Source organism: Dysidea avara, chromosome 4, assembly GCF_963678975.1.
Source record: "Dysidea avara chromosome 4, odDysAvar1.4, whole genome shotgun sequence".
In the NCBI taxonomy this organism is placed as follows: Eukaryota; Metazoa; Porifera; class Demospongiae; order Dictyoceratida; family Dysideidae; genus Dysidea; species Dysidea avara.
The window spans coordinates 2,718,235-2,743,503 of NC_089275.1; the positions used below are offsets into that span (position 1 = coordinate 2,718,235).

At 39.4% G+C, this 25,269-nt stretch overlaps 1 protein-coding gene, 1 long non-coding RNA gene and 1 other non-coding gene across 6 annotated transcripts in view; 1 reads left to right on the top strand and 2 right to left on the bottom strand.

Moving 5' to 3' along the window:
• Positions 1–6,224, bottom strand: part of LOC136253260 (leucine-rich repeat serine/threonine-protein kinase 1-like) — a 172,045-nt gene extending 165,821 nt beyond the window's left edge. Inside the window, exons 1-8 of the mRNA XM_066045898.1 lie at positions 5,952–6,224; positions 5,829–5,903; positions 3,976–4,138; positions 3,624–3,715; positions 3,450–3,570; positions 3,145–3,266; positions 1,843–1,987; positions 63–466 (exon numbers count right to left, since the gene is read on the bottom strand). Coding sequence (XP_065901970.1) covers positions 3,503–3,570; positions 3,624–3,715; positions 3,976–4,138; positions 5,829–5,865 — 360 coding nt within the window. The 5' untranslated portion in view covers positions 5,866–5,903; positions 5,952–6,224 and the 3' untranslated portion in view covers positions 63–466; positions 1,843–1,987; positions 3,145–3,266; positions 3,450–3,502. The remainder of the gene's footprint in view (positions 1–62; positions 467–1,842; positions 1,988–3,144; positions 3,267–3,449; positions 3,571–3,623; positions 3,716–3,975; positions 4,139–5,828; positions 5,904–5,951) is intronic.
• Positions 6,213–21,775, top strand: LOC136253262 (uncharacterized). Of its 4 annotated transcripts, none has more exons than XR_010700034.1 (8): positions 6,213–6,415; positions 11,841–12,475; positions 12,522–12,658; positions 16,863–16,999; positions 18,076–18,195; positions 18,255–18,337; positions 21,209–21,247; positions 21,372–21,775. It is a non-coding gene; the product is annotated as an uncharacterized lncRNA (long non-coding RNA). The 4 variants fall into 4 exon arrangements; XR_010700033.1 differs by having other exon boundaries at positions 11,852–12,475; XR_010700035.1 differs by having other exon boundaries at positions 11,852–12,470.
• On the bottom strand, positions 15,858–15,929 carry Trnaq-uug (transfer RNA glutamine (anticodon UUG)). Its single transcript has one exon. It is a non-coding gene; the product is annotated as a tRNA-Gln (tRNA).
• Positions 21,776–25,269: the final 3,494 nt, after the last annotated feature.

Sequence of the window (25,269 nt, forward strand, 5' to 3'; positions counted from 1 at the left end):
TTCATAACATAAAAATACATATGACACACATAAAGGAACATTATAGATGTAGTACTACCTACCACATCAGGAACAAAATACTTCAGTGGAATATCTCCATGTGCAGGACAGTATACAACAGAAGATGTTTGTGAGATCCACACACAGTCATCAGTTATACACAAATTCATTAGTCACATCTGGATCAGTCCCTCCTTTCTGTACAGGTAAAGTCAGTCCCATCATTACAGCAGGGCTGGCATATGATCGCTGAATATATGGATGGGTTGATTTCTGTAGTGTGGGGCTTGGACTCCATACAGTATGGACAAGGGATCAGTAGTTGTGGTTTGATACCAGAGAACCACTCATGAACAAGTATTGTTATGTGTTCTATCACTTTTGTGACTAGTCCAGCCCTCATCCTATCATGTGCCACTTCATCAATTCCTATTGACTTCAGAGGTTTAGGAGTCATGGCAACCTCCTGTGAGAATTAAAAAATACAGGGATTTTTCTAGAAAATAAATTCAGGGGGGGCAATCCGAGTTTTTCAGAAATTGAGGGGGGGGGAGCAGAACTTAAATTTGTTTTATAGTAGCTAGCTAGCCATCGACTAAATTTTATGATTTCAAATCAATTTATCATTGTTTCATCATTGGGCTGGTTGGGGCAGAGTTCAGGGGGGGGCAAAATCATTTTCAGGGGGGCAAGGGGCCCCCTTTGCCCCCCCCCCCCCCCCCCCCCCTAGAAAAATCCCTGCAATATTTTATATCAAGACATATGGTAGTATGTCATGTAGCAAAATGAACTGGCATGCCCCACCAGTATAACATGTGTGACCTGCCGAGAGAAAACCCAGCTAATTTGCATAATTCTGTTTTGAAATAAACTGCATAGAAATACATATTATTATATTAGGCAAAATGTGTGCTGCAAAAATAGCTTTACATACAGTGTAACTGCTGCAGCATTTTATACTGAGTGGGTCACATATTACAATTATCAGGATATGTTTGTGTATAGCTCTGTGTCTACTTCATAATTTCATAGTGTAATTCCTGGCATAGTACATTGCCCAGGCATACAAACCCTCCAATTTCTCTCCAATTACATCATTTTCACTCTTTCTTCTTCTCATTCACTTCACCAACTCAACAAAACACAAAGACATTAACAATTCAACTTAGTTTGGTATGCTTAAAGAAGGTACACCCAATGACATACAATATTTTAATAACAAAGTTAATTTGATTTTAATAAACATTTGCAGACATAGAACAATTAGCAATATAATATATTGTCATGACTAACAGGTAAACTGTTTATGATATGTAAGTTAAAGTTAAAATCAGTCTGCAGATTGATGTACATTAACCATCATAACTGTACGTAAAATAAGCCATAGAATTAACATGAAAACAAAACAGGCACTATTGAGGTAATTTAACTGCCCCTTATTAAACAGTCTGTGAATCAGATGTAGTTGTAACACATCAACATCATAACTACACTCGCCTGGCTTAAAGATAGACAAAAGCTCTCATATAGAAATATGATATACAAATCTAATCCAAAATAGCCAAGCTGTGAGAAAGGGTGCGGCCTTTCAATAATAGGTTAGCATAAAGAAGATGTGATATCAAAGGTGGTGGCCAATGATATTACATTAATTAATGTAATGTCACAAATTAAATGGTGGTATTATCATTGTAGCCATTTGTCAACCGCCACCTTTGATATCAAATCATTTTGGAAGGCTGCACCTTTTCACAGCTTAGCTGTTTTGGAATAGATAAAATTATCTGTGATCACTAACACAAATGCTTGAGAACATTTGATCCATGTTTAGCAGCACCATACCTTCATTACTCTTTGTAACACCACAACCTTCTTTAGCCAGTAATGTGATGGAGGTGTCAGCAAACAATCGTGACATCAGTCGTGACCAGAACCCAACAGGAACAAATGTTGTCATTAAGAAATAACAAATTGGAGGAAGACACACCTACACAAGAGTCAACAAGTAAACTGTAACATAATGTACAATAACAATATTATATAGAAAAACACTTTGTAGTAGACTTTTAATTCATACATATACTAACTACTCTTACAGTAAGCAATTGTAGAAAAATATTAGGAACTCTTGATTGTGTCCACATTTGAATGCCTCAATCCTCACATGTTTGCAAGCAAAAGGTTCAAATAATTATACAGTAAAGGAAGAGAAGCCATGTGGAAATGGATTGTTTTGCATTGGACCATTTCATCATACAATACAGTGTAGTACTGTATATGTAGTAGGGATCAGGAAGAACTGGGCTTTTCCAGCCAAAATTATTATCCTAAAACCAGCCTCAATTTCCCTTTATCTTGGCAGCATTGATTAGGGACAGCCAAGCCCAAAAATGACCTCAGGCCAACCCCAAACCCTTACAAAAAGCTTTTATGAAATTTTAAAAACTTACTATGATGCCTCCAGCCAAGCATAACTCAACAATGGATATGGATAAGGCTACAAGCTAACCGCAGTACATACAATACACACATCATGGATTTGCCTTTGTCCTCCTTTGTGTTCCAGTTCTTTTAGCTGACAATGCAAGCTGTCGATTCGTGGTGATAGCGCGATGCAGCTTCCCTGTAGCTGTGTTGGCTATTAAGTTAATGTTTATCACCCGTACGTATTTCTGTAGTGACTGGATTGATTGCAGAGACGCTTCTCCTACAGTTCTTCATTTGTAACACTGTGTAATGTGCTGAAATAGGTGAAAGCGAAGCATAACGGCCACTTCAATTTTGAGTAGTTGGAGCTTGCAAAGCGTCTGTAATTTTTTTTGACTTGAAAATGTAGATTAAACACACAAAAACACATTCTGCAATTTTGCTGGTAACTGGATTGATTGCAGAAGCACTTTTCTTCTTGATCAAACTTTAAAATTCCTAGCTTTTCCTTACGCTTAAAATTGAGTCTCCAAAGCGTCCACATTAGTTATTTCCAAAGAATCCGCACACATTTCACCTAATCAAATAATGGTATAATGTTTTAATTTTTGCACAGCTACAAATTGATTGTAAAATTAGAGTGTTTGACTACTCTAGGTTCTGTGTGTATGCAACTTGTGAGATGTGGTGAAGTCTCCCCTCTTCCCCTGACCTTACCATACATTCCAACTGAATTGCCACTTCAAATCTTGTCAACAAGTGGAGATATTCTTTCTGCCATCTAATCGGAAACTCTTTACTATGAAATATCTGGCTGAGATCCTTCAGCATCATTATGCCTAGGAGACACAGAAAGATACACTGTAGACCACACACAAAGAAGTAGCTTAATGTATGCCATCACAAAGAACAGCAAGTTTCCAACTTCAAATGGCAACAATAATGAGCTTGCCTTATCAACAAGTCAGTAAGTAAGGTCACACACTAATGTTCAGTGGTGTAACTATCAACACTGCACTTACCATTTATTACAAACGGGTTGATCTGTCGGACAGTCACAATATGAGCTAACAGATCACAAAACCACTGAAGGACCAACAAAGAAGTCATTCAGTACAGTATCCTCATAGTGCAGCATGGTACCTAGAGTGGGAGGGGCTAGTAGCAAACCAGCCACACCCACCACATCACCTGACCATTGTCATGAAGGAACCTAATGGCTTGTTCCAACTCCTTATCATTGATGTCCTTACTGATACGAACATTAGGATCCTTGAACACCTCCCTCCTACCACATATGAGATAATTTTCAGATACAGCAACAATAGCGCATAAACAGTAAAAATAATATTTAAAATGTAACAAGTGATGTAATAAATACAGTTATAATATGCAGAAAAGTTTAGTGAAGTAAATGTTAACATAGGCACATAGCTGTAGTATTCCATCATGCCACAGGTTCAAGTCACTACATAAATTTCATTAAATTAAACTACACTGTATGTACACATATTTCAAAACAGTCGTGTATGTACATACATTACATACCTGAACTCCTGGGCTGATAGTACTGGAGGTTTCTGGTTGATGTGATACTGGTGAGCTATCTTATGTATGGTGTCCTCTAATTGGAGATAACTATGTGGTACCAATTGGTCCATTAGTAATCGACCTGTTGTGGTCGGTCTGTAGTGAATGTTATGACGATGATCTGAGAATAGTACATGGATCAATGTGCATTTCAATGAAGTTGAGGCATTATTGACATTTAATCATTATACAAAATGTGGTCTTCTCAATAAGGTCATATTAATAGTAGTTGGCACTCATTTGTCATGACCAATATAATAAGATAGCCTAACTAATGTGGTCATCAAAGACACCTTAATATGTTTGTAACCTACTTGACAAATGGTTAGTATGTAAGAGTATTATATTTACATGTTATCAGCAGACAGTAACTGCAGCCATTTCTTAGGCTCTTGTACCAAGAATCAATTACGGAATTAGTTCTGAGGGACGATACAATTTACGTAACAGTAGTACCATACAATAACTAGGTTAATGGAATAAACTCATACATACACACAACAGTTTACAAAGCAGACAGGTAAATTCATTTCTGTGTTAAGATTAACTGCTTGTATTATGCCTGAGTCAGAGTGTCTACAGTAGCCAGCAACTTGCTGCAGTCGGCCTGTAACCATAGCACAGTTCACTACACATGTATAATTTTCCACATTTTATAAGTTTAGCAAACTTTGGAAATAGCCCTGGCGGCAAAGGTATGCTATAATTTGTTACAACACAGCACGTTTCAGGTGTTTTAGTGACACTGTACAAAGCGTGGTATACTTGCAGGCATCATTTGTGTTGAAAATTGTTGGCGTTTGCCTGCGGGTGTTGGTTTCCATCAAATAGTCATGCCTGTGATGCCAGAAGAGCTGGGAAGGTTGAACCTCTCTCAGTTTTAAGGTGGATGCGGCACAGTTGTTGTGATATTCTTTTACCCTATTTTACCAATAATTAGCCAATACCTGATTGTGGGTCTCTACAAGTTACACTTGTGCATGCGCCACTAATTCCCACACTAGTATGCATTGCACAAAGATAACTCCTCCCTCCCTCCTCCCATACTAGTCCAATACTGCCACAATGCTTACTTTTATACTTTGTACTTAAGTTCACACCTCTGAGTAAATCAGAAGCAGTGTTGGGAGTAACGCGCTACTTATGTAACGCGTTACGTAATATTATTACTTTTGTAGTAACAAAGTAATATAACGAAATACGCTATAAAAACAGGTAATATAACTCAAGTTACTTTACTTACAAATGTAACGCGTTACCTAAGTAATATAGTTACTGTAACGAGTCTAATATTATGTAATATTATTACTACAAGTAACGAAGTTACTCATCTCGTTAGTTATCCTCTGAGTAACGCCTAGCCACAACGAAGTAACGAGGCCTACTGAATGAAGCTTATTCACCAGCTTCTTACTTATAACCAAGATTTGCATATTGTCCAACAACGCAATCATGTCACGTGATAAGGTGGTAGTTTCACACGTGACAGCTTAAGGCTGTGGACACAAAGTAATATAATATGTAATATTATTACAGTTACTTTATTTTATGGGTAATATGTAACTGTAACTAAATAGTTCAGTTGCAAGTAATATGTAATATGTAACTAGTTACTTTTACAAAGTAACTTGCCCAACACTGATCAGAAGTAACTCAAGATACTATGGACAACTTGAGTTATCCATAGTATGGGCTACTCTGGGGTACCTCCAATATTAAGTATTAAGTTACTTAGCAACTAAAGATACTATGTTTAAGGAATTAACAATTACTGTACAATGTATATCACACACGACCAAATATCAACTTACAATCTGTGACTAGCCATTCCTTCCTCAACCTCTCCATCACTTTGAACTTCTAGCGTCGCATACTTACAATAACGTCTGGATAACATGGCAACATCATAATTGCATCCCACCATCCACCAGTACTTGATCTTAATCAATCTTTTTCACTACAGTTGGTTACTCAAGATCTTCTGGCACAGGCATTTCCCTGCAGTGCCTGCTCCAAGTCTCGCCCACAATGATCACGTGATATCATTAAAATTGAAGGCTTCTCAAGGACTTGTTTTTACCACTCCAGAAACACCTCACTCAAATGAATTAAGAGTACTCTCTGTAGTCAACACCTTTCCCCTATCCATTAAGGCTACATTTCGTACGGAGGGAGCGCGCATCCTGTCGAATCACGTGACAAAGAAGAAAGCCTTATCACGTGAACTCTTTTAGGAGCAGTCACAGCACAGTGCTGAACTATGGCAGTGAACGGCATGTTAGCACCGGGAGCCAGTAGTGACGCTACCCCAAGAGGTTACGGGTGTCGATTTATACCCTAGGAGTGCCATTAAGGTCTTCAACCAACAGATCGATCCGAGGCCTCAGATTGATAACAAGTGAGGAGTCTTCATGTGTAATGCACTAACAAGGAGAGAGGTTGTGAGTAGCAGGGTGAACTGAATAATGTTAAGAGTCACCTTGGAGGTAGTAACAGTTGCCATTATGGGGAAGTTAAGTGTCCCAATGAATGTGGGAAGATGCTAAGCTCAAAGAGTTTTACCAGTCACATTGAGACCAAATATCTGCGTTGTATGGTTGACTGTCAATAGACCCATTGCAGGTGAACTGCTGCCATAGCAACCTCCAGCATCTAGGGAGTACAACCCATTGTGCAACCAGAGAGCGTAGGTTTAAATTAGTCAATCTTTGCCGTAGAATGCAGAAGGGGCTTACGATGGAATACACTTAATGACTCACTAGGGTTTATAGCTAAACCATTTTCTTCCTTAACATCTTGACCATTAACAACCAAGAGAGAGATACTGCATGACTCGGCTCAGATCTATGACCCACTGGGTCTGCTGACTCCGATTACAGTCAAGGCCAAGCTATTGCTACAAGCTTTATGGAAGCAGAAGGTAGACTGGGATGAACCGATTGCCCAGGAGACTCAAGAAGAATGGCAACGCATAGCCTCTGACATTCAAAGCGCAACAACCCACGCCACCAATCACATATGTGGCGTGGGTTGTTGCGCTTTGAATGTCAGAGGCTATGCGTTGCCATTCTTCTTGAGTCTCCTGGGCAATCGGTTCATCCCAGTCTACCTTCTGCTTCCATAAAGCTTGTAGCAATAGCTTGGCCTTGACTGTAATCGGAGTCAGCAGACCCAGTGGGTCATAGATCTGAGCCGAGTCACGCAGTATCTCTCTCTTGGTTGTTAATGGTCAAGATGTTAAGGAAGAAAATGGTTTAGCTATAAACCCTAGTGAGTCATTAAGTGTATTCCATCGTAAGCCCAATAAATTGACAGATGTGCTGGAGTCATTCGTTTGGTCACGTTCAGTGGTGGCTCGGAGTTTGCTGTTGTTCGATGCCCATGAGCGCAAGTTGAAACTTGCCTGATTCATAATAGATCTGGATTGGATATAATAATCCATAAGTTGCTGCTCCGAGTCACAACCAGAAATAAGATTGTCAACATAGAGGTTAGACTCCATATCCCTAGCCACTGATAAGGGGAACTTCTTGAGATGCAGGTCAAGCGTGGCGTTCAACATAAATGGTGAACTGGACGTTCCAAAGGGTACCACCTTGAAGCGATAGGTTGTTAGAGTACCAGACGGGTTACTAACATCCGAAACCCATAAAAAGCGAGTTGAGTCCCGGTCTGATTCGTGAAGCTTGACATGTAGAAATGCCTTCTCAATATCAGTGGCAAAGGCAAAGGTGTGGGTCCTAAATCGTAGCACAACTGAGCAAAGATCATTCAAGAAAGGTGGGCCTACCAAAAGACAGTCGTTTAAACTTGCATGTTCCTTACTTTGACGAGAGCTGCAGTCATAAACGATTCTTATCGGTGTAGTTGCAGACTCCTTCTTGACTGGGTGGTGTGGCAAGTAATGAACATTAGCTGGATGGTCAGTAGGCTCAACCTTCTCTATGAAGCCACGTGCTTCCTGATCAGTGATGATACTATGATACAACTGTAAAAGAGATGGTGTTTCTGATAGACGAGATACTAGCTGCCGTGTTCGTCTCATGCGGGTTGTGAAATTGGATGGCAGTGGGAGATGATCGGGTTTCCATGGAAACCGCGCTGTGTAAGTGCCATCGGCAGCTTGACTAATGCTGGTGGCCTGATAGTGATGCATGAAAGTGTCTCCCTGTCCAGAGATAGATGGGGAAGTGCCAGCTTCTTCTATAGACCAAAATCTGTCAAGGTCAGGTTCCTCACTGGTGGCTATGGCCATAGAGGCAACATTCAGCTGTACATGTGTCATTGGGAAGGATATGGGTCCTGACAGAAGGAACCCCAGTTTGGACTGCTGGGTAGTTGGCCCGTCACCTCGCACAATCTTGTCCTCCACAAAGGTCCAGTAGTAATCGGCCCCTATCAAAATAGATATGTGGAAACTGTGTTCACTTGTGATAGGGTGTGCTAGCCTCAATCCACGCAAGTGAGGAAAGCTCTCAATGGATGCCCGTACTGACATCTTCAAAGGCGCAGCAATAAACGGTACTATAAGTACGGATATGGGTATTCTGTCCCCAGCCTGAGTCTCAACACTGACTTGGCCCACTGCTATGGGTTGGGGTGAGGAATATTCAGCTCCAAACGGTGCTATGGCAATATTTTCAGTGCCAACTGGTGTTAGTCTAAGCTTGGTGGCTGTCTCCTCGGTGATGAAGGAGCGTTGAGAACCTTCATCGAATAAGATGTTACCCTGTATGCGTATACCCTCACCAACAACAGGGGCAATGGCTGTCTTCAACAGGCTGACAGTTGGGGGAGAAGCTTCCTTGTTATTGTGTGCACTACGTAAAACGGGAGCTGTGATGGTATTAACCTGTTGGCTGGGTGGCTGTGCCTGTTTATCTGTGTTCTGTGCAGTAGTAGTAGGCTTGGGGACATCACCATCAGAGGGTTTACATAAACTAGTGTGGTGCTTGTGTTTGCACTGCTTGCACCGAAACTTCGAGTTACACTGTGAGATCTTGTGGTTCCCCAAGCAGTTAAAGCAAAGATTAGCCTTGCGAACTATTTCTAGCCGCTGTTGATAGTCTGTAACGTGTGTGCATGTAGTAGGAGAATGTTCGCCCTTGCAATAGGCACATAGTGTCTTCTTCTTACCACCACCACCACTTGGGTGTCGTCCTCCCTTAATGCCAGCATAGAAGGATGCAGTGGAACGTGTTCCGGGTTCACTTGACAAGTCTGTGGTGTACAACCCACGTTTATCCAAGACGCTACTTCACGCAGTACTTCCCTGTTGCCACCAAACAAGTTCATGTTTTTTCAGATGCGAGTTTATGTGCTTATGGTGCAGTGGCTTACCTCCTACAGAACGACCAAGCTACTTTGGTCATGTCAAGGTCCAGGGTTGCACCAGTGAAGTCTATCACCCTTCCCAAATTGGAACTAATGGCAGCTGTCATCGCCACTCGTCTTGCTAAGTTTGTCATACAGTCGCTACACTTGACAGCTGATGATGCCACTGTACATCTGTGGAGCGACAGTCAGATTGCACTACACTGGATCTATGACATCAAACAGACAGCCACAAGAAAGCCATTCATTGCAAACCGGGTAATGGAAATTACAGAATCATTCCATGCTTCTGTCTGGACATATGTGCCAACTAGCGACAATCCAGCCGATCTCTTGACAAGGGGTATTTCTGCAGAACAATTGAAGTCCTCTCAACTGTGGGTTCGTGGCCCTTCCTGGCTGACGTCTACTGACCAGTGGCCTACATGGTCACCAGCTAATGTGCTCCACATACAGAGTACTGATGCTCCTGAAGAAGAGACCATTCAGGAAGCCACCATTAACCCTACTGAGACCTGTGGTATCCACCTTGTCATTAATGCCTCCCGTTATAGCAGACTCACCAGACTATTATCAGTCTCTGTGTATGTTCGTCGTTTCTGCCACAATTTGAAGCACCCCGAAGATAAGATTACTGGCCCCATCACTGCTAAGGAAACGTCAGATGCCACTATGCTCTGGATTAAGACCTCCCAACAATTAGACTACTTTGAAGAGATTGTGAACACACAATCGAAGTCACTCAAACGTACTAGACTTGTGCATCAACTGAGGTTATTTCTGGACAACAAAGGATTTTTGCGCTGCGGGGGGAGGATCCACAATGCGCCCATTAGTGAATTGGCGAAGTTTCCGTATTTGTTGTCTCCAAAACACCAGATTACTAAGCTTCTTGTATATGCCATTCATGAGAAGATTCACCATGCCGGAGTGAGTTGTACAGTAACAGCGATACGCCAATTGTACTGGATTCCAGCAATTAGAATGTATGTTAAGAAATTATTGAGGAGGTGCGTCACATGTCTAAGAGTGACAGGTAAACCCTACAGACTGCCTGATCCTCCACCTCTGCCGAAGTCTCGGATTGAAGATCCAACCCCATTTTCAGTCTGCGGTGTTGACTTTACGGGAGCTATGTACATTCGTGAAGGAGAGAGGGAGAGAAAGGTGTATGTCTGCCTCTTCACATGTGCAACAACGAGAGCAGTACACCTAGAAGTGGTGTTGGACCTAACTGTGGATAGTTTCATGTTGGCATTTCGGAGGTTTGTGAGCAGAAGGTCGTTACCAAGGACAATGATGTCCGACAATGCCTCAACGTACTTGGCGGCAGCAGATGAATTAGAGCAACTTCTCAACTCCACCTCCCTCAAGCAGGCTCTGGAAGGCCACAGCGTCACCTGGAAATTTATTCCTAAGAGGGCGCCCTGGTTCGGTGGATTTTGGGAGCGGCTAATAGGCTTAACTAAGCAGGCACTCAAGAAGACCTTGGGCAGAAGCTTCGTTACCTTGCCAGTTCTTGAAACAATTGTTGTGGAGGTCGAGGCGACCCTTAACAATCGTCCTTTGACCTATGTATCCTCCGATGTGAACGATGTTGGTCCTCTAACCCCGGCACACCTGCTGTATGGCAGACAGATGACATCTCTACCCCATTCCCATAATGAGGATCCGAAGGATCCAGAATACGTGATATCAGACACCCAGATGAGGAAACGTCTCACCAACCATGCCAGACTACAGCAACATTTTCAAACTAGGTGGAAGAAGGAGTATCTGACTAGTTTGAGGGAATTTCACAAGGCGTCAGGTACAAATGTTCAGAATGTTAAGGTGGGAGACGTTGTTTTAATTCATGACGATGGTCCAAGACTGCACTGGAGACTCGGTGTCATAGAAGGCCTCATTGAGGGGAACGATGGTTTAGTTCGTGCAGTAAATATCAGAAACAACAACCGTGTTACGTCCAGGCCAACCAGCCGATTGTATCCTCTGGAAGTCTCACTTCCACCCGATGACCGGGCAGAACTGAATGATGTGACTGAGACCACAACTAGCAGCATGGAAGGTGATGTAAGGGATCGACCACAGCGAGCAGCAGCCAAAAGGGCAAGAACCCGTCTATTGGAGTGGACAACTACATTAAGCTGCCCCCCGGAGGATGTCGAGAACTAGACATTATAAGTAATTGTATGTAGTTAATACTCAGGCCATTTTGTTGTATTAGGTTTTTTGGGTTCGCGCATGCGTGTAATTGGCGTTATGAATAATTAAGATGGCGTATGTGTAATACCGCGTGGCCAGCAGTTAGTCCGATTCTCGATCGTCGTGGACCCTTCGAACCCCTCTACAACAAGCAGTTATACTTCCTCTGTATTACTTTGTTATGCTATCAGGGTTGCAAACAGGTTGTACTCTAAGGCGTATGTTGCTATGGCAGCAACTCACCTGCAAAAGGTATATATTGTCATGATTTTGGTGAACACCAGTTTTTTACTAGTTCTCAACACAAGGATTGGTGCCCCAGATCTCCATTACCTTGTCCTAACAAGTGTAAAGTTAGAGGTGTCCCTCGTGAAGACATGGAAGCACATAGGGAGGAGTGTCTTGAGATGGTCCAGTGTGATTATCACTATGTGGGATATGAGGAGTGTTACATAGAAAACACAAGAAACATGATGAAGACTGCCTAGAAGATTGGTGAAAACTGAAGATGAACTTACAACTACCAAAGATAGCTATAAGTTACAGAGAACAGGGTCACATCTTTTTTGGACACGATGGTATAACCTTTAATGACTAGTAGTGCAGGGTCTGGTGATCAGCTTACCTTATCAGTAAAGTGGGTGGTACAGATCACTTCAAAAACATCACTGCTTGTGTCAGGCACACAATCTTGTCCACTTTTTTTAATTTATATACACAGACTTGAGCATGAGTCAATTGGACAGAGAGAGCTTTCCCTCACAAGAAGTCAGTGAGATTTCTCTGGGGCTGACCAGCAGTGGAACGGCTGCCATGAAGACACATAATAGCTGAGCATAGCAGGGAGAATGACACTCTGCAGCGAATAAAAGTGATCACAACGTTACATTTCTGGTCCTGCTTTGTGGCAAGAAGTGAGGTATGTATAGTTTTCTCATTTTCACCTAATGCTGAAAATACAATAGGTATGAAAGATGCTCTCTTCTATTTCACAAACATGCTCATAAGTCCTTCACTTTTCTCGGTCATGGGATCAGAAACAGCTGGCAGAAGAAGTACAGTGATTTGTAGCTGCCAAAAGATTAAAGATACAAACATCAAAGTAAGCTTGTTGATGGTGAACATCCCAGAAATCAATGGCAGATCCAGGATGGGGCATTTGGGGCAAATGCCCCCCCCCCCCCCAACACACACACACACACATATACACACACCTTGTGGAGGAACCATACTTTTGATTAAAATACTAAACTTCATGCCAGGCCAAGATCAGCTTATAAAACTCACGAAAATATGCACATTTTACTAGCATTTATTATGAATTTACCTGAAACTAAAGCAAACCAAAGTCAAACTAACTATGAAATTGTCACCCAGCACCTTCATGTGTACTAAGAGCCTCTAAAATAAATTATCGGGTTGCTGTTGTTTAAGACATTCGGAGCCTTTTTAACAGCTTTAAAGATGTCATAGCCATCTGCAAAGGCCAAAATGGTAAAAATCAACAGTGAGATACTACTAAGAGGTGTATTATTTGTTGTTTCAAAAATGCAGCTACTAACAAGAGGATCTGGCTCTCCCTAACCACCTACAACTTGCCTCTTTGTGCCCCTCCCCTTGCCAGGTCCTGGATCCGCCCCTGGAAACCTTAAGCTCTTACGTCCAAGTGAGCACCACTGATATATTGACAAGCTTATATTCACAATATGATTAAATATTGAGTATAATTAAATTTGTCAAGCAGTGAGACTAGTAACATTACAAAACACATTATTGCATCGTATTATATCATAGAATGTGAAATGGTGACAGACAACAGCTGGAATTAGCCCATAACTGAATTGCCTTTCCTTGTAGGTATATAGCAAGTGCAAGAAACATAACCACTAGCCAGATGTAATAGGTGATATTGGTGATTATGTTGTCTGGACGATATTATTGTGGTTCTATAATTTACCTTGATACGATATATTGTGTTGTTCAATATCGTGATATTGCCAATATATTGAAATATTGCCCTGCTCTAATGCTAGATTTGATTAATTGAGGGTGTATACTGCAGTACTGGCTCCTACACTTTGCTACAGCTTTAGTACAATCATTGTGTAACTTTTAACTACATAAAATACATGAATGGCAGCTGCCACAACTAGGATACTTGAGCAACTGGTTTAGCATGTTGGTCTCCATGGTAATGAAACTTTGGAAGGGTAAAACTGCTTTCGTATGTAGTGAAACCAAACGAAGCTTCGAACTGTCTGTGTCAGCCCTTGTTGATGCATACAGAGGGACAATGAGGCATGGTGTAGTCCTTCTGGGCATAGTATTTCAGTCCACGGTCTGATGCTTGAAGTGACTTGCATACAGTAACTTCTATAGTGCACGAGTTGCTCAGTTTTACTATGTAAAAGGTTGCCACCATATGTGTATGTGACTGGGCCTGCAAATGCATGGCATGTAGGCACATAAAATTTTGCTTACTTTTTCAAACATAGCATTAATGCCATCATGCTACAGGTGTTTGGTGATGAAATTTTCAACACTTGTTACAAAATTGCAGAGTGGCTGTATAGTACAAGTTACAGAATTCAAATGTTCTATTCCAGTACTGAAATATGACGAATTGTCTGATGGAATGTAGTTTGTGCACACATGCCTTGAGCTCATTCACATGTTGTAAAGTCGATTTCAGATTGTTTTTGAATGCAGTTGAACAATTCGCACACGTGATTGCTTGAACACGTGAGCTGTTTCCTTTCAACCAAGTTCCTTTCACTGGCGCAACTACATTATTCGCCTACTAAGTTCGTTAGACAATGCCAGGGGCATACTGAGGTGGTTATCACACAGTATGATAGTACTGTAAAGTAGGGTGTAGGCATGGAACACAAAAAAACATCACCCAAAAACCAGCCTTATCTTTCCCTGACAACAATGAGGCAGTATTGGTTAGGTAAAACTAAGCCCAAACAAGCTTTTAGATCGACCCAAAATGCTTTCAACAAGTTGCTACGGATTTTTTTAAAAAAATAATTAACTGAATTTTCTACTGACTGATTGCCTGACTGCAGACAAGTGAAACTTAATGGATTTTTTCGCTGTCCGACGTCAAGAGGTGCCTTTTGGCATACCGCAGTAAGTACAATGCATTCTTCATGGACTCACCAGTGTCCTCCTTTGTGTCCCGTTCATCTTTGCTGACAGCAAAAGGTGTTGATTTGGCTTTAGCATGTGATGGTTTCCCTTCGTAACAGAAATCGTCTGCATTTTTCATAGTGGCTACTTTGATTGCAGAAGTGCTTCTTGATTCGCACTGTACTGCTGTGTGACGAGTTGAACATAACTGACAAAGAAGCATAATGGATACTTCACGATATACCTGGGGCGTGTGGTGCCATTTCTTTCTTTTGATGCAGTATGTGTGGGTTCTTCACCAGTCACAATTATTTTTATTTAACCATACAAGCACACAAAAAAGTTTGGAATTTTCAGCTAGAGTAGGGACCATAGCACATCGATAAAAAGTAGTGCACGATATTAAATCACACAGATACCATTGTTTGTTTTATGGTACTGCTAACCCAGCTTTGTAAACAAATCGAACCGATCTTACTTTGGTGAAGCATAGCAAAGCATGAGCTTCAATAGTGTGAAGCACACAGGCTAAGCTGCTACAGGCAAATACAGAACAATTCTGCTATTGTTTTCTAGTAGAATCTTGGAACACTATGAAGTTGAAAAGGAGAGCTTGGTATTGCCACCCGCACGTTAGACTTTCACAGTTTAGTAAACAGTGAAAGTCTAACGTGTTTGCCTACATGTACCTTTCCCATTGCAATGTGTGTAATAACAGTACTTCCGGTTCTTTGTCTTGCATCACAACGTGACGTAACTAGACTTTGTGGCTTAATATCTTGGTATAACAACATAATTGAATTATTAAAAAGGTGTTTTTGTGCATTGCATGATACATACAACCTATTTATTCAATAAAATGGCAAGTGAATTTTCCATTTCAGTGGACCTTTAAATAATTAATAAGGTTATTATACACATCTAAGGTAGTAACCTATTATGGGGTTACTAACTAGCCTGTCGTGTTTGAAAAGCCCATGATGAAATGTGTGAGCTTACTGCTAGCTTACTTTGTGGTACAGGATAGGTGTCAATATGGATGGAGCTCTACGTATAGCTCATTCCTCTTGTCCTTTCTTCATCCTTTTTTCTCGTAAATCGTTTAAACCATGTTGACAATGTTCTAAGAGACCTTTTTAATGCAAATTTATAAAGTATAAAAAATGAGGTCCTTCTGAGATTTGAACTCGGATCTTTGGATTCAAAGTCCAATGTGCTAACCATTACACCACAGGACCATTGTTGCATGGTTATAGAAATTTTACTGTATAAATACCTTGTGGTTAACTCTGCAGTGTTTTGTTTGAACAAAATCATGCAGACATTGGTCTCTGAAAGTACAGGAGTTTTGGTGATTGGTCTACTTAAAATGTAATAGTGATTTTGTAGCAAGATGATAAAATGTATACAGACAGTTTAGTTTTACTATTAAAGACAAAGAAGTACAGGTCATAATAAGAACAAAGAATTTGTCAAGTTTGTACCATATGTAGCAGTGAAAGGGAAATTTCTCTATGCTGGGGGAAATTTGTAGCATATGTATGTGTAGTGAAAGATCATTCATCTTGAACTCTGTTTTTAGTAGAACTGGGACAAATATTGAAATTTACCTTCGAATGTTCGCTAATAAAATGTTTGAACATTCGAAGCTTCGGTGTTAGCTTTCAAGTTACAGGTTTTTTTGTATTTACGTATGCACATTAAAAGTACGCTTCCATGCATTATCTATCACCTTATAAGGTGTTTAAAGGCTGCAACTATGTAGCAAGCTGAACTGTGATGGTCTAAAAGTGGGCGTGGTACACGAAGATCAATCATGAAGAGGTGAACATTGATCACGCAAGAGGAATAAGCAGCCGCAATAAAGATAATGACATTTATATGTAATTCTTTTATAGATTATGAGTGCATTACGAGGCTTTGAAGGATAATTTTATAATTCGAAGTTTACTTAACCTTCGAACCCATGAAGCATTCGAAGCTTCGTCCCAGCCCTAGGTTTTAGGTCTTAAACTTGTCTTTATAGTTCAGTGTTTTAGTTCATGCATAAATTGTTCTTGTTCGAAATTGTATAGACTATGTTATGGAGGAGTCCCACCATGTACATATACATGTGTACATTACACAATACATGTGTACTTCACATTCATGTTGTATGTTTGTACTCACAGCAAAAGTTAGACCTAGAAGATTAGCTGGCAGAGAAGGAGTTACATGTACACAATAACACAAGGAGACATAGAGACTGGCTGAAATGTTACGACGAAACGATGAAGCTTGGGCTGATGAGAAAGAAGCCTTAAATCAAGTGAGAACCACAACTGTAATGGAAGTAGATAACTACAGTAGTAGCGTTATTTTAGCTAACCACTAAATGGGTTGTAGACCCGGTATAGCATTGTTTGGCTTGGTTAGAGATAGAGTGGATGTGGTATACAGATGTGGTTCCTTATCCATTATAATAGCATTATGTGCATAAGACATCAAAACACTAACTCTTGTCTCACTTTGTTTCTAAAAATTCTCTTATTGTACTACTTTGTAACAGAATGTTCAAGGTACAGAAATTTGATTTTAGGAGACAAAAGTCACTACTGAAGTGGTTAATGCACACTGAAGTTGTATGCAATAACAATCTATACACTTATTGTCTGCATTTCACTAAACACTATATCAGTAGCAAATCTTATAATGTAGTGGTAGGTAATTTGGCAAAGAATGCTTGTCAATTTGTGGTCAGCCCTAGTATGTTTGTATATTACATGGAGGCTGTAGTCTCGTACCCAGCTGGGCTCGCGCTAATGTGCAAACCCTGTTTCTTGGGCCTGCATGGAAGTGCAATCCAGCCAAAATATTGGCTGGCCAATCAGAATTGGTGAGTTGCACAATCGCGTGAATGTATTGGAAGTTAATGAAAAAGCAGACAATTCAAAGCCATTTATTGAAAGTTGTTCACCTAGTTTGTTCAAGAGGTTTGTTGTCATGTTGTGTTTTCCGTTCTCACCTTATAAGACCGAAGAATCATGGCTCAACATTCACCAGAAATGAAATGATATTCTTTACCAATACGATAAATGAAGAGATCACATCTAGTAAATGCCCTATTTTACTTTGTTCCTGGCCATTTTCGAATGGTTTATAAACAACTATGTAACTCCTCGATTCTGATTGACCAGCCAATATTTTAGTTGGGTTTCACTTCCGGGTCCAAGAAATTGGAACATTGTCACCAGACGGTGTTTGTGCATTAGCACGAGCCAGGCTGGGCACGAGACAAGGAGGACTGCTAGTTTTACATGCTGTATAACATAGTATACTGTAACTCCCTGACATGCTGTCCAGTATACAGTGTGAATGTAATTTACCATAACTACTATACTATAGAAATTATCAGAACAACTTAATAAGGTACAACTACTACAGTTTGAGTGTGATGAAGCACAGTGCAAACGTGCCTCCATGGCAACATTGGACATTGGTGGGGAAATCACCTCACTAAATAAGGTAGCAATTCAGACAAGGGAGTTTATGTGGTTTACATCTCATGAACTTCACCATTTTAGGAGATGGATTGGTTGAAGGAAGATAATGCTGACTGAGGGTTCAGTTTCTTCAACATGGCAAGAGCCTCATCACACAGGGACCTGTGAGTCAATGTGGTGCTTTATTTGGGTTTTTTTTTTTTTACAATGGAACTTGTTAATAAATTATGGACACTTGAGGACACCTACATAATCCAGACACTCAGTTAACCTTTAAACCCGCACACACCGATATATCGGTGTTTTTTTATAAAGCTCGAAATATACACAATTATTATTATTACTAATGGATAAATGCGTGATGGGTTCTAAACTGGCAGTGTATGAACTAGTGCTGAAACGAATAGCAATTTTTACTATTCGAATTAGTTGTGAACAAAATGACCGAATATTCGATTACTCTTTAAGCATGAATTTCTGTTCAATAAGCACTGAAACCTTTGCTAGGGAGCAAGGTAAAGCCTGAGAGCTATTTCTATTTCGTCTAAAACAGAACCTTTATGCCACTTTTTCAGAATCTAAAGTTTCAAGACTGGCTTTATCCATCTGATCACAGTGTACAAAGTGCTAACGAATATTCAAATGGTGTCTTAAGGTGGCTGGGAACAGTTTCCGTATGGCTTCACCATGAAATTTACAGGGCCTAAAACAAGCAAGCTATCTTCATGAAGTGCATTGTACTAACAGAAATCTATGAAGCAATTTGTTCTCTACTGTTTACAACAAACAGGAGCTCTCTGGGATGCGTGTAGCGCAAGTTACAAATTTAGCCCTTCAGAGTGAACTCTTCCTCAGCGCTTGGCGTTATGGGGCTGGATTCGCTGTTAGACGCTATTTACCTGATTATCTATCATTGTGCGGAGCTACTTTTCCTACCAGGTCTTTAGTTCATGCGTTAATTCTACCCATGTCACACAAAGATTTGAAACAGGTTTTTTTTTAATTCGCCACTGCCAGGCAGAAGCTAATATTAAAAATCGGCTTCCCACAATTGCAGCTTATTTACTACTGCGTGCCCATCCAAAATTCAACAGTCGTATCTTGAAAAACTGGCAACTAGTTCACTTTTGTATGGAGGCTTGTAGTAATAGCGCGCGGCGATCTTGTTAAATGCTGTGATGATGTGAGCTTACACAACATACATGTAATTATAGTCATTTGCAAATGACAGGAACTGGTGGTCAACCACAGTAATGATTATATTTAAGCCTCATAGCTAAATGTGATTGCTTGCATAACACTGTTGAAACCTTATGAAAACTGTTCCGAGCCACCTTAACGAATCGAATAGTGTCATGCCGACCGATTAGTCAAATAACTGAATAATCGTTTCAGCACTAGTATGAACAAGGGGGTGTCACGTAGGTACGCATTGTAGGTAGATCTGCGACCGCGGTCAAAGTCTTGACCGGTCGAAATTTCGCTTTGACCTGTGACTAGGAGCCTTTTTCGACCTTTGACCGGTGACTTAGCGACGATATTTCAGCACTTTTCGATTGTGAGTTAGAAGCTTTTACCCTTGACCGTTGAATTGGCACGATTTTGGTGGCCTTGACCTTTGACTTAGACTTTGACTGCGGTCGCAGATCTACCTACAGTGAGTGCCTGTGTGTCACCCCCTTGATGAAGCTTGTCTAACTACATTAATTTAGTCCCAAAACCACTTAGCACTGGAAAATATGTTTATTGGGCTACTTAGACAACGATGAATAGTCATTGTAACAACTTTCACTCACTTGTTATGATGTGCTGGAGATTGACGTCTGGTTTCCCCTACCTCGTAAACGCATGGTCTGGTAGCCATTTTTAAAATGTGTGACTTTTGTGAGCTTTATAAGCCATGATTCTCCAATGAATGACGAAGCTACTAGTGTTTATTTCAGCTTGATACAGTGAACTGGGACAAGAGTTATGGTCCTTTTTCTGAAGGTATGCAATGGCATGTATGTTTTAATTGTGTACACGTTGTTTCTCGGCAAGTTTTGGCCTCATGCTTTTATCGAAGGGTAAATCCCTAGGTACCGTTTTACTCCTTGTTACATCATGAATATAATGGCACAAATTGCGTAGCGGTACCTTTCTTGGTTCGATAGCTGCAGGATTTTGTTTGAAGCTTTGCGTAAAAGCCAATTTATCGGCGTATGCGTTTTCAGTACATTGTTCCTAAAAATTACGTGCAGGTTTAAGGGTTAAGGTCCAAAGTATCCCTTATTACCTGGAAAATTAGGTAATCAGACTCTATTCTAAGTAGTGCTGGGAAATAGTGCAATGGACGATATCCACAGTCACGTTTTCAACGAATTGTTTATATCACTAAACAGAATGACCATGCTAGTGTGGCGACTTTGTATAGGAAAATATTGGGTGAGGTACTCTGTGATAGCATTTATAAATGTGAAAAAGGGCGAGGGTGAGGCATATAGAATATAAACACACAAATGTGAATATTTATGTGTACAATTAATAAATTTGTCCTGCTTTCCTTGTGTTTTGTATTGTCACAATACGTTACTTCTTACTTTTATATCTCCTGGTTCCATGTGTAAAAACTACACTTCCATTCCAAAGTCTCTGCACTAGTATGGCCATTTTGTTGACTATGACATCACATTTTGTCATTGTATATATCATCCACACACTTCAAGGTCTCCATTGTTTTGTAGGGTGTTGCCAAAAAATTATTTTCATTTTACAAGATGGATCATGGAGTAAAGTTTGGGTCATTCCTTTGTATATATAGACCAGGTGATTGTGGGTTTTGGGTTCTCAATTTTATTTTTAATACGATGTTTAATAGTCAATAACTCAAGTATACAATGTAAGGGTGAGGTGGTGTTCTTTAAAACCAGCACATTATCTTGAGAGATTAATCTGACTTTGCCACAGCTAGGATCACATGCACAGCTAAAATTGTGTGTTGATGCATGCATAGGCTTTCAGGTTTATTGCATTCACTTTTTTTTTTTTTAATTCAGTCAATTGCATCAGAACTAGAAACTGCTTCTAAAGATAAGGTGAGGAACATACTTACTGTGTCTTTGTGTATTTAATTGAATTGTGCCAATATGATGAAGGGGTAGTTAGGCACAATAACCCTATAGAGCATGGTCAATAAGGTAGATGTGCTAATTTCTACAGGTAATGGCAGTACTCAGAAATTGTGAAGACACCAATCAAAGACTAAAGTTATACATTGAGGGGTTGCTAGTTACTATTCTGGATAGACATCCTGAGCTGTTGAAGAGGAAGTGATGTCATGATCAGCCCCACCCACTTCCTGTTTTGCAACAAATCCTCGCTTATCTTTTTATATTTAATTGCCATACAGGTAGCCTAATGGAATTTTTAAATAAAATAAGGTGTTTATGGTAGCATACATAAATTATTGTTTATTTTTTATTGCAATAATTGTAATTACATTGTTGTTATTATAATTACCTGTATTTGTTATTTGTACCTGTAACCATGGTAACTGTTGTACTGTGTCATTCAAGTTCAGTATTGTATGTGGAAAATGTTATTAAAATCTTATTTGCAATGAAGTGGGCAAAACGTAGTATACCATGCATCATGAAAAATTTCACATTTTACCATAAACAGTATTTGTAGCAATAATTGTTTAGACACAGACAAGAAGGTGAGACCTGTTTAATACAGCCACTTGTCTGACTTGAAACTCTTTACTCTGGTAGTTGAAAGTTCATCCCTGTGTGTTATTTGTGTACAGAGTGTCCTGCCCACACCTTGTCAGATTGAGTACCTACTGTATAGCAGGGATTTTTTTGAGGGAGAAAAGTTGTGCGGATTGGCAGTTATCCACCCCCTTCAGGTTGATCAAAATGGCATTTTTGAGTATTATAAATGCCCTGAAAAAGCCTAAAACTCCCCTTTTGAAATTTGGATGGTGGCAATATGCAAAAAAATAAAATTCCCCTCAGAAAATACCTGACTAGTTTCACTTTATATCATGTATTATAAGGTACAATTCATTACTGTATAGCCTAAAATATTTTGTGGGACAAAATTTTCAAGGTTGAGCAATGTAGCTAAAAATATAATTTTCAAAAATAAATGATGTATTAGGCTATATGGAGGTCTAAATATTTCAAGGATAATTTTTTTGCTGGTAAGCCCCAAACCACAAAATCAGTGAAAGTCTTCTCCCTCAAAATATTTGGTAATACAATTATTTTGTACTGATAATTTCAAGTTATGATATTAATATTGGTGTTCCTTCTCTGACCTTTTTGCAATCTTTAATTATGGAACTGCCCTCCTGTTACCATATGAGTAAAAAAAAAAGTTTGGATCTAACGGTCTGATCAGAGAGTCTAAGCGTCATTTATCAACAAAATCAATTAATGTTGCATATTAATTTTTGTTCCCTTGTATCTGTTATCAATGTACCACAATTAAACTGGATCTCGAACTGCAAATAATGGCACAAGTTCAACAAGATATAACTATACTGCTTTAAATGCACAGCTGTCAACTTGGAGCCAAGTATCACTACTAGTACAGCGCCTTAACTTAGAGAAGTTGTCACAGAACTTTACTACATTTGTAACAGTCTAATAATAGCAAAGAAGAAAAACATGAAACTAGAGCTGGAGTGATATAATATTAATACAAGAACATGTGACTGGGCCTGCAACAATAGGACATGTGGGTACAAACTACATGCACCCTATCACATAATAGGTCATACATATTTTCAGTACCAGGATGGAAGGTCTATACATTCTATATACCCTTCATCATAAAGCCAATTAAAAGTTTAGTAAATGCTGAAAATTACATGGCAATACTACACTGCAGTAGGCAAATTTTATCTGCCCACACGTCCCATTTTTGTAGGCCCAGTCATATAGAATACAGGAATATGTTTACTGGGGATTACTGCTCTTGTAAAAGGGGCTCGTAACATCTTATATGACAGCACAGATGTTGTTGTGCATGTGATTAGTGACCACTTATTGTACTTTCAGCTTCATAATATGATTGCAAAGTAGGCATGGGTGGAATTTGGAACTGGTAACCATTTTAGACATTCTGCAATTAACCTGACCTGTCAGTTGGTTAACAAACAAATCAAACCCTACCTTTCTTTCATGCTTTATGGGATGTGTTACCGCCTCTTACCACCTCACAGTTCCTTGGTGATGGGAAAAATCAGCTTGGGAATCCCGGAAATAGGCTTCAGGAACAATAATGATGGGATAGGCATAAGCCATAATCACGTAATACTGTAATAGAGCAACATTATTATTGCTCCAAAATCTTGCTAAACATTGGTGTGAAACTAGTTGAGTACTTTTGTATATTATTAGATATTTTGAAAAGTTTATTAATAATTTTGAGAATAATGAGTGCATTTTGGGAATAATGAGAGCATACTAAAAAGCACTTTTGAATAATCTAAGGAAAGAATTGTTTTACAAAAGAGCCAAGTCATTCTTCCAACTCGGGTAAAAAAAATGCTTTACTTATCCTTATTAATTTTGTTTTTCTCTTTCAAATGATATTCCCTTCTACAACACACAAACAGAGTATTATACCAGGCAAGCATGTGGACAACATGCTTGCAATCCAGTGGAACAGTACAGTCCTCAGACAGACGTATATATCACTTGGGTACCAGTGTGGAGACTACTTCCAGAAGTTGCAAAACTAGCCGAAATTTGATCAAGTGTGGATGCAAAGTTGAGCTTTTGTGCTCTAGGAATTGCAAATGCCATGAAGCCTCTCTTAGTCTCTTCGTCAATGTACTTTTTGTAGTTTTAACAACTCTAATAGAACAGTCACTATACTCCAGTTTTTTTGTATTTCAGTTAACCGAGAATCCCGATAAGTGGGGTTCGAGGTTCCACTGCATATGCTCTTAATTACCAATTCCTTAAAATATTTAAAAAGTATTTTCTGCTATTAATTTTAATAGCACAATGCTAGTTTCAAAAATTCTAATTGTTTCAGGTGTGACCATAAGGGTGATTATTCAAAATTCAGTCACATCTGTAAAGAATCACTGGCAGCAGGGAATCTGGGGAGATGCAGCTGTAACTTTTATGATGTCTTAAGAGTTCATCAATTTCAAGTAAAACACGAACTTATGTATTAGTCATAACACTGCTTGAAGGTTCTTAGTTTACTAATTCGTTAAGTTGTTTTACTGTAGTTACACTGATAGTAAAATGTCAGTAACTTTAAGTATATGGAACATAATTGTTTTACTAAGTTTTAAACTCTCAGTAAAACATCAGTGTACTGAAAAACTACTAAAATAACAAACAATTAACTGTTCCATATACTGGGGATATACCACTCTAGTAAACTAAGAAACTTCAAGCAGTGTAAGTATTTGAAACAGGTTATTTGCAGTTAATAAATGAATAAAAAACTGCTTTGAAAAGTTTATAGTGATATTCTAACCATACAGAGGTAATGAGGTGTATATGTGGCATTAAGAATTAGAGACACACCTTGTGTGGTGGTAAGATACCAACTCCTATACATGCACAGTAAGAGGTCAGTAGTTTGATTTCTGCTATAGGCAAACTGTGTTGATTTTAGACTATATTTATGAAACATGACTGCTTTATTAGGGTGTTTGAGCATTCTATTAGCATATATCAATCTTTTTCACAGTTTTCAGCCCCACTCCAAGTATCCATAAGGATAATTTTAGTGAGTTATCCATACAAAGCTGCTGAAGCCCCCTAATTCCACCTAGGATTGTATACCAAAGTTGATAAAGAGCTACACAAGGCTGGTGAAAGTATCATTCCATGTGTGGATAAAAAATTAATAGTGAATGAATGCATAAGATGTTGAGAATAAAGGGAATGTGGTGTGCCAGCACTGTTAAATCATAAGTATTTATGATTGCTATATAGCACATAATAGTCTAAATATCTTACAGTTAAACATCTTGTACATTAAAAAATTTACAAAACTAGAGTGTATTGTACTTATATGTATATATTTAACCATTGAATACTCTGCAGGCTTCTAATTAATTAAGGTGCAGTCCAAAGAA